The sequence below is a fragment of the Pituophis catenifer genome, unplaced genomic scaffold, assembly GCF_029215685.1.
Source record: "Pituophis catenifer annectens isolate HBS135680 unplaced genomic scaffold, rPitCat1.0.hap2 SCAF_2, whole genome shotgun sequence".
NCBI classification, from domain to species: domain Eukaryota; kingdom Metazoa; phylum Chordata; class Lepidosauria; order Squamata; family Colubridae; genus Pituophis; species Pituophis catenifer.
Window position 1 is genome coordinate 133,027,723 of NW_027256882.1, and position 20,023 is coordinate 133,047,745.

Sequence of the window (20,023 nt, forward strand, 5' to 3'; positions counted from 1 at the left end):
GTTTTTTCTTCGCATTTTTAGATGTGTTCAATGACTGAATTTGCACAATACACTAGACCAAGTGGGGGGCGGGGGGGCAGGGAGTATGACAGGGTCTTGGGGCTGGGGAATGGTGCACACACAGGCAGCACACAGACCAACTCCTGGGTTGCTTTCTATTGTAACAGTCACATATACAGTAAAGCTTTTTTCCCTTTAAATACCTAAGGGGTGCCTATTATTTAAGCAAAATTGACTGCAAAAGGTTGTTTCCCTTTCACATTCTTATTTGTCAATTACCTTCAGGTTTACCTTTCCTGAGATTATTAGAGCTCTTACCTCTTGTTCAATTCTCAGACCAACCACTGCTAATCTGTAGCCGGCTGGGTTTGACCTTGGTTGTTTCCAAAACAATTGAGTGTGGGAAAGTAGATTTTCCCACCTCTCTCTGTTCCTATGCTTCCTCTTGTAGGTGGCTTCACTGAGCAATTGCTGCTGGACTAGATCAACCTGCCATTTTAAACCTATAACAAGGATTTTTTTTTTACCCTTCTTTGTTGTCCTTATTAGCCTTGTTTCCTTCCTTGTAGGTGGTATCTGCCACTACCAGGCTGTGCTTTGACTACGAGATTTTCATCTTCATTGTTCCCACTTCCCAATCCTCAGCCATCACTCTATAGGCTGGTGTTGGCTTGGTTCTGCAGTGGAGTGACTTCTAGTTTCTACTCAAACTTAGTGGTCATTGGCAAGGCAGGTGGCTTTGCTCTGCTCTAGATGGGATGTTTCATTGCTGCTGAGCTTCTTTAGTACACAGTCTGGATTTGAGCTGCTTAGCTGATGGGCCAGATTGGTTTGCCACTGGTGGTGGTCTGGGCTGCTCTTCTACTATTACCTCTGGCAGGGCTTAAAGTAGCCCCCTGAGTGAGCTTCTCTGTTGTTCCCAATTAATAATTTATCCTATTGTTCTGGCTAGGTTTAGGCTGTGTTGGAGTTGAAGCTATCTCGGTGGATCTGGTGATGTCCCAACCAATTTTTTTCTCTCCCTGACTAGGCCTGAAGAAAATTGGCTGCCCTAATTGCAGTGAAAGGATCACCCAGATGAGGTCTTCCTCTGTCTCTCTCTTTTTGGTGAGGGAGGAAGGGGCCCCATTCACCTGGATCAGGCTTTCGCTCTTTGCTGCCCTGGCAATATCTCTCATTGCTACTGACATATGCTCCCGCTGTTGATCCTGCTGGCCAAACTTCCCAATGCTTTTCTAGGTGTTTTCTCAGCCTGAAAACCTGGATATCTCCAGTCTGCTAAAAGGTACTCCCAATTGAGCCACCAGCCCACATTTTTGTGCTGGCCAGTCTACCAGCCAAGTCTCCTAGCCCGTTCCCATCTTCCATTGACTGATCTGCCAGCTGAATTTACTAGGTCTGCTGATTTTCCTCCCGAATACTCCTGTGTTGGCCAATCTACCAGCTAAATTCTTTTCACCATTGCAATTTGGTCTGGTCTATGTCATTGGCATCCTCCCTTCTGGGTCTTTCCCTTTTTTCCTAGTTCTGGATCTCCCTACACAGTTTGAGTTCTTTGACCCTTTCAGTGCTTTTGGAGCACCTACTAGCTCAAGAAGCAGAATCTTTGGTAGTCCTTCCCTTGCCCACCACTGCTATGTCCAGCCAGTCAGCCTATTTGCCTGCTTTGCTTCAAAGCCAGCTGATTTCCTCTTGACCTGCAAGCATGAACATGAACAGAGGCGTATGTATATGCAGTACAAACCACCTCATTTGAGACAAAGGACCTAGGTGCCCTCCAGCCTATTGTGGGCATAAAGTTATTAGTCTCAAGAGTGAACCATGCCATTCACTTTATACCATTACTCAGTTTTATTTGCTTGAGTATAGCCTATTCAGAGAAAACAGCAATTATGTTTTATTAAACTGGGTTTAGAGTTAGCATGTTTTCTGAACCAAGCTAATGAGTTAGCAAACTGGACAACAACAACAACAATTTATATTCTGCAAGCTCTCAACAACTCTGGCTGACTCAAATAATGAGTACGGGGAAGGGATAAACTGAGGGAAGTTAGAAAAAGTCTGCTGAAAACTTTGTCCTGTTCAAAGTTGAAACACATACAATAAATTATTATGAGGACTATTCACTCTATATCAAAGGTGCCTGGCAAGTAATACCTAAGATCTTATCTTGGGACAGGTGGACAAAAAACATATTTATAGAACCTGTTTTCAGTGTGAGTGTTCAACCGCAGGAGGTGCATAACAATTGTGTAGTGAGTATTTTTAAATATGCAGATTGCTTTCTTTACTCTCCCAGGTACTATAGTAAATTCCTTAAGTTCCTGAAAACAAAAGAAGGCGGTGAAATTTACAAACAGGTGTCAGGTTTTTCCTTGTTTAACTTTTTATAGACCAAACTATGCTTCATAGTAAGGGATTAATTTGGCAAATCTTGTGGGATTTTCATTTTCTGAGCATCTTGCTGCTGATAGTCCTCTTCCTTGGCCACTTTGAAACTCTTTTTGCCTGTGCCAGGCTAAGGAATGATTACATCCTAGTTATAGAGACATAGTAGGTATGGGTGTGTTTTTATATGTTGTTGCTTTTCTTATATTTGTCTTGCACGGTCTGCTTGATTTTGCAGTGTGCTTGCTTAGTTTCTTACAGAAAAGCTACAATGCATGAAGCGACAAGAGGTTTTGTTTATCAGCCAGCAGAGCCTGACACTGATTAGGATTGAGAGGGAATAACTAGCTCAAGGTCACCCAGAAGCTTTTGTGCCTCAGGGAGGACTAGACTCTAGGCTGCCCCTTCCTAATCTAGCACCTGAACCAAACATTACATCACACCGGCTCTGTATGTACATACTGTATACATATACATACAGTCCCCGGGTTAAGGATGAGTCCCATTTCTAACTCTCTCTGTAATCCAAATTTATATTTGTGTTGGAACTTGTACTTACAAATGGAGTGCCTATTATTAAAAATGGCGGACAGCATTCTCCATGCAATGCTTCTAGGAAACCTCTGAGAACAGACTGTATATTAAAAAAGTGCGGCTTCAGCAGTTCCTGAAAGCATTGCACAGCTTCAGCGCTTTGTCGGCTCAAGGAAAGAGAATGCTGTCTACCATTTTTAGTAATAGGCAGCCCATCCGTATCTAGGGATTGTTGTTCAGTTGAATGTTCTTAACCCGGGGACAATATGCGTATACACATACATATATTTGAAATCCCAGTGTAATAGATATTAATACTTCCCTTCAGAATTAATAAGATAGATCTATTACATTGAGATTTCTGTTGTAGGAATGAGTTCTGAGTCCTATCTATTTCTAACAAGTTTGTTAAATGATGGAGAGAAGCTAGAGTGCAAAGTGCTTGAACTGTGGCCCTATGCGATTTGCCGTTTTATTAATAGCAAGTGTGCTAAAATGTTTCATACACAAACATCTATTCCTGCTTAACGTCTGCATCATCTAGATCCTAATTATAAGTTAACTGAGCATCAGTTAAGAAGTACCCTGGGACCAAATGCAAGCTCCACTTAGTGCAACATTCAGACACAGCAAAGGGCAGCACTTAGCCAACTTTGCTGAGCTCAGAAAGCTCTGTGTGTGTGTGTGTGTGTGTGTGTGTGTGTGTGTGTGTGTGTGTGTGTGTGTGTCGGGGGGGGGGAACCTAGTTAGTTCCTGGGTGGGAGACCCAAGATTCTTGACAATGCTGAGAAGTAGAAAAAAAAAACCTGAAGAAGGAGGCAATGGCAAACATTTACATACTGTTGCCATGAAAACCACATGTGTTCACTAGGAATTTAGTTGATTCAAAGAAGTCTATACCTTTACTGTTTCTAACAAGAGCAAGTCAGATGCTTCTAGGGATTCAGCATCCCTTCCCCCACCCTGCATAGTTTGCTTTTGGTGTCCGTTATTTAGAGAGAGATTTCTCTGAACACCAAGGTTCCATTTAGGCATTTGTTTATAAGTCGGTTTTTATTTATTGTATTTTATCATTTGATGGCTTAATACTCCCTGAAAGCTAAATAATAGTTTCTCCCAAAGGTTCTTCATTCCAGTTGTAGTCTCTTAAAGTTACTTTCCCTTGTAAAGAGGCGGGTGGAGGAGGGTAGTGAAAAGCATGAGCAGACTTTATATCTCTCCTATATGTTATCCATTTTGAACATAAGGACATAAGCACCCCTTGGCCCAAGTCCAGCAGTCTGTTTAAAAAGTTTTTTTTCCCCACCTACTATATTTAGTCCAGACCATTGCTTGATTTGAAATATTCAATGGCGGAAGATGCTGGTGTGTTAAATGTTCAACTCCTCTGACTTAAAAATTGTTTGCTTCAGAGCTTTCCTAATTATTCCTATTATTATTTGTCGCTTTATGTGCCACAAGCCCTTAACACTCAGCTCCCTTTGAGACAGAAAAAGAAAGGAGGTCCATTATTGGTGACAACTGTGCCAAGCAATAAACATATTTTCATAGTCATCTTACACAAACTGAAGAAACCACAGCCACTGGGGATGCTTTTGAGTGGAGTCTTTGTAAGAGCTTTCCCGTGGATTAAGGGAGCTTCTGTTTTCTTCTGCCTGGAAGAGAAAAATAATGATTTCTCAGCTATGTCTTGGTAGTTTAAAAAAAAGTCTTGCCTAGAAAAAAAGTCCCAGTTGGGATACTGAAAGGACAGACCGGATTGTCAATCTGTTGTGTAATTCTCCGTTGCTATATGTGTTTGGTGTACCACAGCAAGCAATCCCTGCATTTTATAAATTTATAAACAGAATATTAACACTGTCTGGATACCTTATTTGAAAGTATAATATATATATGCACAACAACAAGAATGCTGTTGGGGTAGTACTGTCTGAGTAAGAGAATCCATGCCTTACCCTCACTTCTACTTCAGCTCATGTCCAACAGACTCCTACTTACTATGACCTTATTATGTCTATTAACAGAGGAAGGGGTAAAAAAAGGAAGGTTACTTACTAGTGCTGCAGCTTTTTTTTTAATGTGCTGGCAGACTTTCTTTTCAATGTAAACGCACATTTGGCCCTGCAATATTTCCTCCCCAGGCTCCTATCTGATTGGGTCAAGCTGAACTAAAATACTTTTTTATTTATGCCACATAGGATAGGCCTTTGAGTAACCTTGGAGAAGATGGCATGAGGTCAAAAAATGAGGAATGGTTGCTGGTTGTCCTTCCGAAATCATCTTGTTTGAAAAGAGACATAACTATAAACAATGACAACCTTTCCCAAGTTAGGATCCTCCATCAATAGTCAACCGGTCTCATCATCTCCAGCCATCACAGCAATTGCCTTTGTGAGTAGGACAGTGACAGTTACAGTTCAAAACTTCAGACAATACCAGAGAAATGCAAGATTGGCAAACGTACACATCTGGGTTTTGATTTTTGTTTCAATAACATGTGTCTCTTTTTGCTGCACAGTTACACAATCCTTCTAGGTTATGGTTTAGACAAATTAGATCATTTGATCAATATACACATATTAATAATGGAATGGGGAAATCTACCCCCCCCCCAAACACAAGAGAAGATGGTCAAAAAAAGAGTGGCTGGTCGTTTATCATGTCTCAAAGGTACTTTTTCAAAAGGCAACAGGACTGTTTTTTCCCTTGAGGAAGAAGAAGAAGATGTTTTGCTTCTCATCTAAGAAGCTTCATCAGTTCTGGCAGGATGGCGGATGATGGAAGGATTAGTTCCGACAGGATGGGGGGAGGGGGTTTGAAAGGATCATATTTCTTTGCAGTCATATGGTCTTTAGCACTCTCCCTGAGCTCTAGAGGCCACTTGGGGGTTTATCTGTGCCGTCAGAGTCACCTGTATCAGAGTGCAAATGGGGGTGGAATCTTCTTGGAACTGCTGAAAGGACTGTGTTGTAGACAGGAAATAGGTGATGTCCTATCTCTCCCCCTCTGTTGAGAGAGGGCTGCTCAATGTTAACATACATGGCCTCTTTTACCCTCTTTCAAACCAATGGTCCTCTCTATCCAAATGTGTCTTTGAAAGAGTGGCCTCTGTCTTTCAAATACAGATGGACTGCTGAATCTTGTCATGATGGGTTTGCTCTCCTATGTTGTGCCATGCGTTTGTGAAGTGGTTGTTTTGTTTCACCAATGTACTGATCTGCACATGTCTCATTGCGTCTTATTGTTAGGCAGTAGATTCAAACAAATGCACACTGGAGAGTTAAAGGCAGATTAATTCAGTAGCGTTTGTTTAGTATTTCAGAGAGCAGATCCATAATCCTTATAGAGGACAGGGTAGAAATGGATTGGTGTGACCTTTCCTGCTTTAGGAAATCCAAGTGACAAAGGTGATCAATTCCTCATAAGAACTTTGTTCTGATTACAAGAAGAATGACCTAAACGAATTAAGACAACTCTAATGGTAATTCTCTTAAGTACCTGGATAAATACAGTTAGCTGATTTCTATTTTATTTGTATGATGACATCTACATTGATTTTATCTGTATATGAATATCACCAAGCAAAGTTCAAAACTCAGTTAAAGCCTTTCCTTATTTTAAGGAATGAAGAGTTTCTATGTATGGAAGAAGGAATAAATCATCTGCTGTAAGAGAACTCATTCAAATTCACTGGCTAAAAGGTTCTTTTAGGTGTATTTTAGACCTAGAAAAATATACCTAAAACTTACCTGGCACCCCTTTATTTTTGTTACAATAGCTATTGGCTAAATATTATTTGCGGTGTTTTAAGTTTCACATTTTCTAGGTAGTTTTCTCAAAGTTAGGATTTTTCTGATGTTTTAAATCGGGGTACCCAGGCCCGGGCCTCGGTCCACTACCAGGCCTTGAGTCATTCAGAACTGGGCCACGCGCATCCCCACATGCACAACCAATGGGTGAGCGCATGCATGCACACTCCAGGCTTGCCCGCTGCTCATGCAAATGGAGCTGTGTATACATGCCCGCCATTCCTGTGGACCCATCCCCTCTTCCTGCCCCCCCCAATCCGGTCCACAAAGGCAGAAAGGTTGGGGAGCTCTGTTTTAAACAACAATTCTAAACATCCCTTACTATTGGCTATATGGGGAGGGGTCATACTGTATAGAATTACTACCGTGTTTCCCTGAAAATAAGACCCTGTCTTATATTTTTTTTGAACCCTGAAATAAGCGTTTGGACTTATTGCCATGTGCTCAAAAGCCCGATTGGGCTTATTATCAGAGGATGTCTTATTTTGGGGGAAACAGGGTAGTTTAAACTGGTAACGTCCATATTTGGAAAGGCTGATCTGGCCTATAAATGTTTCATTCACAGCTTTTAATGTCGCGCCCAAGGCAACCTTCTTTTTTCCCAGATTTCCTATATCTCAAAGTTTGTGATATAGTAAGGCATTGGGCATGAGTGAGAAATAGCACTGAATATTGAATAACCAGACATGAGAACAACATGCTAAGGCCATTTCAATTCTCTTGTTTGCATATTACAGATACTGCTCACAATTTCTTTACAGCATCTTTTAGTAAAGCCTAGCTTTGTTCAGAAGCAAGTTTAAGCTGAACTCAGAGTGTTGTGCTTGTTTTTTTTATTAAAAGGTGCATAGACACACATAATATTGTGAGAGGCAGATACAGTATTATATTATTCAGTACTATATCCAGTTACTGATGCTGTAAAACAGCGATAGGAACGACATTTTGTCTTCCGTTTGCAAATAAGTTCAAATGCAATGATTCTGATTGTTTGGCTTTCTGTTTTCACCCATTTCTCTCATCTTAACAATGTGGACAAGTTCATTTGTCTCTTTGCTTTAAATTTGGAAGTAGAAAAAACATCAAGATTGGATTGTTGTGTGAAGAACCTAAAACGGAGCGAATTCTGCCAACTGAGTGTGTAAGCAAAGATAGAACTTAACTCTTCTATCATTTCTGAGCAGACCTCTCACTATTGAACCATTGTACAAATACATGAGAGTTCAATTGATGAATATTTGCTTTGTTTTGTTTTAAAAGATTCCGTAGGCCATGAAATCTGTTTACTTATGATCTAATAATGCATACAGTTGCAAATATATCATTAATGACACACTTAATAATATTACAGATAATTCTGCAGAATTTTGAGACCCTTGATTTTGGCTTATGTTAACAGAGAAAGCCTTTAGATCTGAAGAGTTTAATGGTAAACATTTTGAAAAGCACATAAAGATTAAGTGAGAGTTATAGTAGTTGGGAAATCAGATTTCTCAGCCCAACTGCTACTTCTTTCTTTCTCCCCTTCATCTGTTGTATATCTAGTGAAACATTCATTTCATGGAGCATATAGTCTATCTAGTATTGAATTGTGCTTGAACTGAAAAGAGCAAATTACCTATAATCCAGGATTTATATTAGCACAATACAGGTAGTCCTTGACCTGCAAACATTTCTTTAGCAACTGTTCAAAGTTACAGCAGCACTGGAAAAAGTGACATATGACCAATCCGCACACGTATGATCACTGCATCCTCGAGGTCACATGATCAAAATTCAGGCACTTGGCATGCATTTAGGACAGTTGGAGTTTTCTGGGGTCATGTGACCACCAGTTTGTGATCTTCCTAGCCAACTTCTGATAAGCAAAATCAATAAGGAAGCTGGATTCTCTTAAGGACTTCATGATTCACTTAACAGTAGCCATTCTCTTAACAACCATAGTAAAAAATATCATAAAATTGGGTGCAACTCACTTAACTACCTTAATTAGGAATGGAAGTTATGGTCCTAATTGTGGTTATAAGTCGAGAACTACCTTTATTCCAGTGGTTTGAAAGTCTTTGAAAAAACTCATTCTGCCTTTTGTTTTCATAGGTATCTGAGAAACAACTCAGGAATTGGCTGCAGAGGCTCTACATCTACTGATTTGGGGAAACAGCGGATTCCTACCACTCGAGATGAACCTCTACCTGCCTAGGAAGAACTGGAGATTTGGAGAGAATGCACTTATTTAGCAAGAACTGCTAAATATAACACTGTTTCTGTTGCTTCGACCTATTCATTTTTCCTTCCCAATATCTTCCCACAATTGAGATCCAGTCATTAAGCACCAAATTATTTAATGCCCAATAGTATTTATCACCATTACTAGACTTTTTTTTTAATGTGCTGTGAGAGTTCTGAAAATATTTTTGTTTCTTGGGCTTTTTGCTCCCACTGTTTTTTGGGACTTTCTCTTGAGTAGTTATCTCGCACACGGAGCATCTGGATGGCTTCATAAATTGGGAGCAGTGCCCTTGTTCATCATGGGGCGAGAACAGGAACTGATCCAGGCTGTGAAAAATGAGGATGTACCTGGTGTGCAGAAATTGGTAGCAAAGATCAAGGTGTCCAAAAGTAGTGAGTATCTCCTTACACCCCAACATGATACTTTGCTTTCACTTGGCTCAATAGTAAATTAGTTACAGTTCTGTGACTTTTGGCAAACTGGCTCTGGTTATAGAGCCATGATGGTGAACCTATGGCATGTGTGCCACAGGTGGCACGTGTAGCCATATCGGTAGGCACATGAGCTCATCTGATTTTCGGGCCTTCTGGGCCCACCAGAAGTCGGCAAACAAGCTGTTTCCCACCTCCAGGGGGGTGGGGAAGGCCATTTACGCCCTCCCCAGGCTCCTAGAAAGGCTCTAGAGCCTGGGCAGAGAGAAAAATGGGCCTACCGGGCCCACTGGGCCATCACATGGCAGGAGCGGGGGGGTCACACGCGCATGTGCGGGGGCGGGTCACATAGAATTATGGGTGTGGGCCCGCGTGCGACTCCCCCACTCTTAGCACGCAATGGCAAAAAGGTTAGCCATCACTGATACAGAGTGTATAGAGACCAATTAGTAAGATATGACTCTTGGGTAAGTCTTAATTTATAAAATATTTCTTCTTAGCAATCAGAATTGTTAACAATATTGGAAATAGCAGCGAGATACAAGTTCTACCTAAGAAGGCAATCTTCTTTTTGAGGACTATCTTCCCTGGAAGCTTCCTCTATTGGAAAGATTGTCCAGTCCATGCCTGATTTAAAAGTAGAGAACCATAAGAAAGACACTTAAGATGCCCATCATCACATAGTAACTGAATGGAGGGATAGTAAGCACTGAAGTGATTTGACCACATTCCTTGTCACTGTTATAAAGTATATCATGTTTGTATTTCAACTATGCTCTTACATATCCAACATGTATTTTTTTGTTTTCTTCCTCTTAAATTGGTGGATATTACCTTTATTAGAGACTTCCAGTTTGTCTTTCATGAATAGTAGCAAAGAGCTCATGGTGTTATTGTTAACTATCTTCCCAATATGGATTTGATAGACAGGGACAGTGTGGGTGCTGGGATTTGGGATTCATCTTGAATAATAACTGCATCGTTTTATTTGCATATATGAAATATGCAAATATATGAAAAGAAAACTAATTTTAACTTTTGCTTTTAATCAAAATAAGTTACTTGGCAGTGTATGTTTTGGCCATCTGTTCAACATTGAGAAACTTCAGATGGAAAGAAGATTAAGGAAAAAAAATAAAGCTTTTGTGTTAAAACATACTTAAAATATTGGGGAAAGGATATCAGCAGGTGCCCAAGCTCCAGGCTTTACAAATAGAGGATTTTCTGCCTCAGATTTAAGAGATTTGCATAAGATTTTAAAATGATCTGCCCAGAAAAGCGAACTTCAAGAAACATCTCTGACACCTGTTTGGATGAGGATAGAAGTAAATAAAGTGTGAGTGATGGATTTATCCCAGTACAGGTAGTCTTTGCATATAACCGTAAGGGAAAATTACAAGTTGCAGGTAGAGAACGGTAAAAAAGGCTCTTAAGCTGCCCAGGTTGCAAGTCATGATGGCCATTAAGCAAGGCATTTGTACGATCACCCTGCTTAATAATCCCAAACCATCTCTTCCCATTATGATAATTAAGCAGAGCATGGGATGCCTCGGGCATGAGGCAGGCCTTGTCCCAACTTACATGTGGCTTGACTCGGGCTTCTCCTACCTCCTGAGGCAGTGTTTCTGAACCATGGCAACTTGGAAGAGGTGTGGACTTCAACTCCCCGAATTCACCAGCCAGCACTGTCCTAAGGCATCATGTGCTCCACCTTCCACCCCACTCGATCCCTGCAGATCTTAAGCTTGCTTTCCTATCCTGCTCGGTCTCTCTCAGGCCTCAGGCCTGTTTTCCAACCCATTGAGTCTTACCACCATCATGATGGTGGTCCATTGACATTTTCCTTAGGTCTTCTTTGGGGAAGCAGCTACATTGCCACACAACCTTCCTACACAGAGGCCATTGGGCACCGTCCTGGAACTGAATGCCATTTTGGGAGCGGCCACAATAAATTCACTCTGAAAGGGCACCCGCTTCCAGGAAGGTGGTACGCAGCCTCAGTACTCTGTAGGTAGGCCGAGGGGCTGATTGGCTGGCTCTCCTTCCCAAACATGATCTCCGATCTGCCCCTCAACCTCTCTGTATAATAGTGCCATCCTAGAAGCAGGCCCCATTTTGGGTCACAATTCATTGGGGTCGTCTCCCCAGATCCAAGGCCTGTCAGGATTCAGTGGGCCACGAAGCAGAGGAAGATAGGCAGTGGTTGCTTCAGCTTCTGTGTGGTCGGTTGTAAGAGTGATTGGACCCAAATATTGTTCATATGACCACAGTGGATGGAATTTCAGGTAGGGGTTATAAGTCCGTTTGTTCAGTGCTGTTGTAATTTCAAACCATCACTAAACAAACAATCCTAAATTGAGGACTATATGTATTTTACCTTGCAGCTTCACAAACGCCATCCTTACCTAGTATGGGAACTAAAACTCCTAGGATTCCCAACCAGCAAAGTTATTAATGTTTACTGTACAGGTACCAACCATTTAATGAATCGCTGGGTGAAAGTGGATCCTGGGAGCTATATCAGTTCTTCTGGAGAAAAAGAATAATGTGTATAGGGAAAAATACTAGTTCTACATAGAAAGAATTATAGCAGAAAAACCAGTGCCTTCAAAGGAAAAGCTTGCTGACGCATGTCCTACATATTGAGACACTTCATCTCTCCTGGGATAGACGCTAATAAATTTGGATTATACCTTCAATCCCCCATATCTAATTGCTGATAGCTAGGTTAGGCAGTCTTTTTTTCTGCTAAGAACTGCATTAATATGAACAAGATTAATATGGTGGGAGCTGCAATACTCGCTAGTGGTGAGAAGGATCACAATCAAACTTGAACGTGGCCTGCATTTTCTTTCTCTGAGGCATCTTTTTTTACAATTTGGGTATTGAGAAAGAGCAAGCCTGTTTTGAGAGCTAAATTGTTTGTTTGCAAAGGGCTCTTCAAATTAGGCTGAGGACATATGAAACTAGGCCAAGGGCCTTTTGAGTTGCAAATGGCTGGCCCCTGATATATACAATGAAATCTCATTTTTAAAGAACTAATTTGGTAGGGAGCTTGATTATTCTCAATTGATGGCATGAGTGCAAATTTCACAAATTTACAGCAAGGTTTTGGAGGTGGGAGGATTGTAATGGCCACCCGAGCATCTCAAGAAAGTGCCCTGTAGAAGGAAAGCCATTCCTTGGTAAGCCTACTTGGTTGGCAGCTCAACCTTTTGGCCTTGGAAAGAAGAGGGAAATTCGTATCCAAGAAGAGGGATATTCATATCCAATAGTTACTCCCCTCCCATTTTCTCTGCTCTCCTTAGGACCAACTCCTCCCCAGCCCGAATGAGACTACCCTTCTCATCTCAATTCCAAGGGGAATTCCTGCACCTCTTTTCTGATTTACAGGGGTTTGCCACTCCCTTTGCTTTTACTTTGAGCATTACCTTCTCAGGCTCCCATTCAGGGATGACCTGGTTGAACAGTTGCTGCGTGGGCTGTCAAGTGATGAAGGGCCTTTCTCACCCATCAATATCTCCAGTTTAGGCACCTCAAACGAGCTGCGTGCCTTGTGAATGTAGTTGGCCATGGAGACAGCCAGCAGCAGCAGCCTCTTTCTATAAGACAGGATGAGATGCTGACCTTTTTAAAAAAAAAACAAAATCCTTGCCAGAGCCCTTCCCCTGTCTCAGTGGATTCAGAATTGTGTCTTTCTGATCAGCCCTCAGGGATCTCATGTATCTAAAAAAAGTCACTGCACATAATCAAGAATCAAGTGCCAATCCCAGCGACAGGAATTTGAGAACATGTAGTTTAATATTCAGCGGGCATCTTCTTAAGCCGTGCATGGCTTGAAAGATATAGGTCTACAAATGGGTCACAATGCCTATTACTGATTGTGGGGCTTGTAGGCAATGTTTTATTGAAGAGGGGCAAAAGTGATATCTAGCTGTGCATGGAGCAGAAGAGCAATGTGCTACCCCAGCTCTTGATAATTCAACTAGAAAGGGAAAATGGTCATCTCTGGACAAGATGGGCATCACATAAATTTAATAAATAAATAAACAAATAAATAATACATTTTGCAAACCTTGTACCTTTTCTAAGGAAGGCCTTTTTGACCCTGCTAAGTTGCCATAGGAGCTTTGCTCACAATAGCTCTAGAAAAGTCTTCTTTTCTTTTTTTTCTTCAAACATTTCTTCTTTTTTTGTGTTTGAATGCTGAGCGGTTTAATTGAAATTGTTAAACGACCCGTCAAAGCATTGGCCTTTCTCCCTGATGATCAATCACTTTCTCGGCTGGACGCGCTTGTTAACAAAGAGCCAGTTGGCTGGGTTGGGGCGGGCACCGTAGCCCCAAAGGAGAAAGGGGAAAATCCAAGCTCAGGCTGACATTCCTGGGGGCGGGAAGGGGGTTAGTGGCTATTATCCCTTGAAAAGGACAATGCCTAGGAGTCGTTCTGCAAGGAAAAGGAGAGCCTAGTTCAGCTGCCTCATAGGAACTGGGGTCTTTCTAAAACACATTACAGTTTTCATTTCTTCTCTGAGAATGTTACCGCACTTGACCTGTCTTTCTCTCCTTCCCATCATCAGTCCTAGCAAAACCCATCATCCTATAACTCTTAAAGAAGACATGGTCAAATGTTTGCTCAGACATTTGTGGAAAGACTGGGAATTTCTCCTCATTTTGAGAGTCACAGTGATGCTGTCTGGAAATTGTGTTAATTTTGCAATTTCATTGTTGAGATTGTACACCTCTGAAAATGCTGGTGAAAGTTGAAATGTTTGCTTAGCCAACAGTTTGATAGTCACTGGTGCCTAGTCTTGTGTATCTGAAAAGATTCTGTCACATTTAGTACTTTTAGTTCTTCAACTGTCAAGAAAGAAGTAGCTAGTTTATATTTAAAAAGCCTGTTGGGCAACCACCTAGGACAGGGATGGCTAACCTTTTTGCCGTCGCATGCCAAAAGTGGGGGGAGTGTGGGGGGGGTCACGCAGGTGCGTGCCCACACCCATAATTCAATGTGCCCCATTCCCCTGTGCATGCCCACGCAACCCCACCAAGCTCCCCCTGCTTTTGGCACGCGATGGCACGGGGGTCCCGGTAGGCTCATTTTCTACCCTCCCCAGGCTCCAGAGGCTTTCTTGGAGCCTAGGGAGGGCGAAAACAGCCTCCCCCCCCCAGAGGCCCTCTGGAGGCTGGAAACAGTCTGTTTGCTGATTTCCGGTGGGACCTAGAAAGCCCCTGGAGCCTGGGGAGAGCGAAAAACGGGCCTTCCCTCCCCCAGAGGCCCTCCAGAGGCTGGAAACAGCCTGTTTTCCAACTTCCGGTGGGCCCAGAAGGCCTGAAAATCAGTTGGCTGGTGTGCGCATGCGTGCCGGAGCTGAGCTAGGGCAATGCTCACGTGCCCACCGATATGGCTCCGTGTGCCACCTTTGGCACGCGTGCCATAGGTTCTCCATTATGGACCTAGGAGATCTTCTGTAACAGAGTATGTCCTATTTCTTGGTCTCTGCAAGTGCACAGCTAAAATTGTTAATGAAGTCACTATATCATTTGTTTTTATTATTGCTATTCTATTTTTCTACTGTGACTGATGGTGGAATTTTGAAGTTCAAAGACAAAAGTGACATCCGAACGTTCCGGCAGGATACTGAATCAAACACATAGCTGGCTGCACTATTTTTAAATGGTTGTATGGTGGAAGCTGACTATCTATTTCCAGACTAGAAACAGTAAGAGGATATAATTGCAAATGAGCCTTATGCTAACTCATGGTTCAGACTATAGACACATTCATTATTCTCTCTTTCTTTTGAACAAGTGGTGCTACCTTCACATTTGTTTAAGCTTGACTAGTTTAAGCAGACCAGATTCATAAGCCACTTTAAATCTATTTCATACATTCCCAAAGGCAAACTTGAGCTTGCCACACATTGTATTCTGAGTAGAGAGCTACAGCTGAACCCTGATCACTGGAATATTTTTCATAAGAACCAATGCTTGCCAGTATGGATTGACATACCAATACTTTATGTAGTTAGATATGCATTTAGAATATCTTCGAGATAGCCTTCGTTAGCTCACAGAGAACTAAAGCAGAAAGTACCAAACAGGAGATAATATTCAAAGAAATTAGAATTTGGGGCTGCAGTTGCTATATTGTTTCCTGATATATTCAATTCGTTGTAAAATAGTAGCATGTTGCATTGATATATTACATTTTCAGGTGAACATTTGAATCATCTTAACTATTTAAATACTGAAAAGTATATAACATTTCTTTGAACTATTAGCTAAGGCTATTCCTGCTGAATTGATTGATTATGTGCCATTAACTCAATGTTGATTCTCAGCAAACCATTGATAGATTTTCTCCGTGAAGATTTGTCCCCAGTCTGGCCCTTCAGATGGTGCATTCACCACTGCTATAGTTAGGGCTATCCATCTTGTGGCTGAGTAGACTTTTCTTCTGTTTCCTTCCATTTTTCTCAGGGTTATAGACTTCTCAAGAGAATTAGGTCTTCACATGTGTCCAAAAGGCATGTTCAATATCTAAACTTAATTTTTCTGGATTTCATTTTGGATTCTGATAACAATTGCAAGCCTCAGAAGTCTGCTGGATGTATTGTATAGTCTCTTGTTATTTGTTAGGTTTTCTTATTTCAATACTTACACAAACCCTTCTGTGTTCATTGGCAATCAGAATATGAATCCAGAGAGATCAAAGCAGTGTTCTCCAATTGTAAAGGAAGTTTACTCTGTGGGTCTCTTTAGATTGCTATGTACTGTAGAAAGGGGTCAGGAGATACTGTTGGTAACATGAATTGTTTTACATTCCAGAATTCTCAAATATCTAATTAAATATGTGGTAAGAAGTAAGACTTTTGGGTGAATCCTTTTGTCTGTCGCAACTTCTACTCCACTTCTTTTGGTAATATAGAAGGGATTTATATCAGTGGTGAAATTCAACCGGTTCTATCCGGATTACACAATCTGGTAGTGCCGGTGGTGGGAAGCTCCACCCATCCACCCAGATGTCATCATGTCCCGTTATTGACCCTCTGCGCATGCACAGAAGGATCTGCGCATGCATGGAGGAGATGTGCGTGAGCATAGCACGTGTGTGTGCACTCACATTTGCAAACTGGTAGCAAAGGTAAGTGAATACCACCCCTGTTTTATATGCATTGTAGTCTTTCCAATGCAAGGAAGCAACTGAAATTAAATTATTCTACCTGATGTTTTCACTGGCCTGTTGTTCAATATACCTTGTTTCAAGATTCGTATCCTGTATTGTGCAATAGATTTTAATAACTGTAGAAAAAGAGTAGATCTTCTCAGTCATTAATCATACAAACAAACAACACTGATATATGAAGATCATTAGGGAAGCTTAATTCATGTACTTTGTTTCTTTTGAGGTAATTTTTTTAACTCTTCTGAAGAACTTTTCACTTGTCTGTATGAGGATTTATTTTTGGGAAATCTGGATTTTTCACTTAATTTCGAAAGTCTTTCTTTTGATAGGATGATTTTCAGTTGTTGCCTATAAACATAAGGCATAAAAAGACAAAATGATTTGGGAGTTAGGGAAGGAGCTAGAGAAGGTGGCAAGGAGCAATTTTCTGACTAGGTCACTGGAGCAATCCAATAATAAATGAAAAATAAATACAGTAAAGAGCGGTGGCAAATTATCCTGCTGGAATTGGGTAATAGTATAACAGTAATATCAGCTTTGACTTATGCACCTCTTCTATCTCTTCCTGGTAACTAAGTGTTGAGCCTCTTTGAAACCACCCTTTATCCCTCTTAGCATGGAGCTTTCAGTATAGAGTCCTCTACTTATGAACTTGCGATTGCCAACATAAAAAAAAACCCTGTCCACAACTCCAACTTAGAAAGTCTCGGAAGGTGGGAAAAGGTTAGTTTATGACATGCAGCATATGTACACTTGGCAGCACCACCGCAAATTATGAGACCGAGTATACTCCATTTTGTATGCTACTTCGTCCTGTCTCTTCACTAATCTCATTGACCCTCTTCTATCTCATGGTTTGAGGTGTTCTTCCTTTGTGTAGTAACTGTGAATTACAGTATGTCTAGACTTAATCCTAAACACTACTTATGTAAGGTAGGAAATGTACTTTGCATGTCTTTTATACTTGGTTGGACCTATGAGCAAAATGGACTTAACAAACAGCCTTTTGGAATATAACCTGTTTGTAAGTAGGGAATTGTCTGTATTCTAATCACATTTCCAAGAAAGAAAAGAGATAAAGAGATAATAAATCAGGACTGCAGCATCACTACAGAGTGTCTACGGCTTGCCTGCTTCCATTCTGGAATGACCACATATGCCCACCACTACTGTAGATAAGGCCAACAATAGGACCTTGCTCTTTTGTGTGGATTGTTAAGGGGGGCAGAACACTCTCTCTCCCCTGAGATATGTTGCAAGGGGCTTTAGTTGGTAGTCTTGAACTTAGAGTTGGAAGGAGAGCATGCATGGAGAAAGTTCATTTCTCTAGATTTAAGTATCTCTTAAACAGTAGAAAAGAGCCAAGAACTTGCTCAATTACCTTGTCCTTGAAAGCAGTTAAGAAGTGGATCACATACATAGGGAATATTTGACTTTGTTGAGACCTGCTTTTATGACAATAGTCTGCAGAACCTGAGTTGTGTATAAAGTCACTGGGTAGCTATGAGTCCCTCTATTTACACTTGGGATGTAAATCTCCTCCACCCCGCCACCAAGTTAAAACTTCATCTATTAATGGTCTATCAAAGAGGGCTAATCTTTCATGGTGAACATTGCACACACCCCTTGAGTGTGATTAGGTTCAGCCATTTCCCCCATCAGCAAATAGATCAAATCTGGATGACATGGAGGGAAAAGCATTTCAGAGAAAAATCCTATCGCCATTTGAAACTGGGGGCCACCAAATTGTGACTTATCGACTTTCCACCTCACTCTGTTCTGCTTGTCCCCTTGGAGGGGTCCTTGTCCAGCAACAGCTGAGATGTGTGCCAGCAAAAACATTCCTTCTTACATTGGGATCTCTGGAATCCAGGTTGCTTCTTGTGGGATGTGAGCCTTTCAACTCTCTCTCTGTGTTACAGGGAAAATATAATTAACTGTTTCCTGTCTGACCAACTTGCCTTTGGATTGATAATAGTGACTATATGACAATTTCTGCACTCAACATGTGGATGTTGAAAAATTATAATAAAAAGTGGAAGAGGGAATGCAAGTTAATTAGAATATTTAAAAAAACATTCCTGCTACATCCATCCCCATTTTTTTCTTGTGATTTTTTTTTAGATTTGGATAAGAATCATATATTTCTGCCCTGCCGCCCCTCTTTCTTTTTTCTGCTAATTCATATCACCAACTGAACTTCCTTTGTTGAGCCTCAAATCAAGAGCATGGAGTCCTCAGCAAATTAAGATAAGCACCAATAAGCCCCTGCACTGACATTGTGTCTGGGAGAGCCACCTTGAAGGAGTCCGACGATAGGGCTAATCTAAAGAGTATTGTTTCCTTGCCCTTTTTTCTCATACTTATCAAGCTCCGTTTTCCTCTCACGCAAGGGACAGCCAAGATATGTAATTGCGGTACAAGGGCTACTTTGCCATGCAGTAAGGGAGTGGGGAATGGAATACATGAAGGCAGGAAATATTTGAACAGCACAGAATAGACAGAATCACAGGAAGAATATTAATGCGAGAAAAGAGGCAGAATGCCTAGAGAAGTCCCAGCATTGTTAGTATCTCTGATCTTGGATCCAAGATGGATCCCCAAATGTAATATGGCTGCCCAGGATTGGGTAGGAGAGTTATTTTACTCCTAAATAGCTTGTTATAACCTAAAATTAATTCTCTCTTTGTAGTTAATTTTTAATCTGTTAATTTATATGGGACCAGAAAATTGGGTCAATTAAACAAGCTACAGTTAAATAAGCCATAGAGTAGGCTGTCATGCAAAGAATAACTGTAATGCAGTAGGTTTCTATGCACTCCTGACGAGAGAATTCTACGCTGTGGCTCCTGCAAGAGCCCCTCTCATTGGGGTCTAATGGAGCTGAGTTTGCAGAGCAAAGCTGTGGTTTTAGGCACAGTTGGAACCAGAATTATCCAAAGACCCAATTGAAGCCATATGGCCTGGAATTTAATATCACAGCTTCAGAATCATCATTTCCTCCTGTTATCATCTGTTTAGAAACAGCTTTCAAATGGCCCTCCTTCTATATCTTGAAGTAATAATGTCGTTATTGTACTGTAATTGTTATTGGATTGGAATGCTTGCTGCTTAGAACCAAATAAAATGTGTTGATGAGCATAATGGGTGTCCCTGGGATCTACCATTTTCTTCAAAATGTTGGAAGCAGTGTTTTCTGACAGGGCAGGAGCTCTTTCTCTTTCATCTGTGTATGCAACATTACAACACGCACACAAAAAAGGATGGAGTTTGTGCAGTGATGAAATCCTCTGCGGGTTGCCACCCGTTCACTGCCTGTGCATGCGCGCCGTGCACCAAACGCACGCTGCATACACGCACATGTGTAATGCATGCCAAATGCATGCTGCGCATGTGCACATGCACAGTACGCATTAAACATGTGCTTCTCATGGAAAAAGGAGC

General features: G+C 41.3%; 1 protein-coding gene across 1 annotated transcript in view; it reads left to right on the top strand.

Annotated features, from left to right (window-relative positions):
• The window catches only part of CASKIN2 (CASK interacting protein 2), a 109,106-nt gene that overhangs the window by 7,977 nt on the left and 81,106 nt on the right, over positions 1 to 20,023 (top strand). The window contains exon 2 of the mRNA XM_070937568.1: positions 8,829 to 9,353. Coding sequence (XP_070793669.1) covers positions 9,260 to 9,353 — 94 coding nt within the window. The 5' untranslated portion in view covers positions 8,829 to 9,259. The remainder of the gene's footprint in view (positions 1 to 8,828; positions 9,354 to 20,023) is intronic.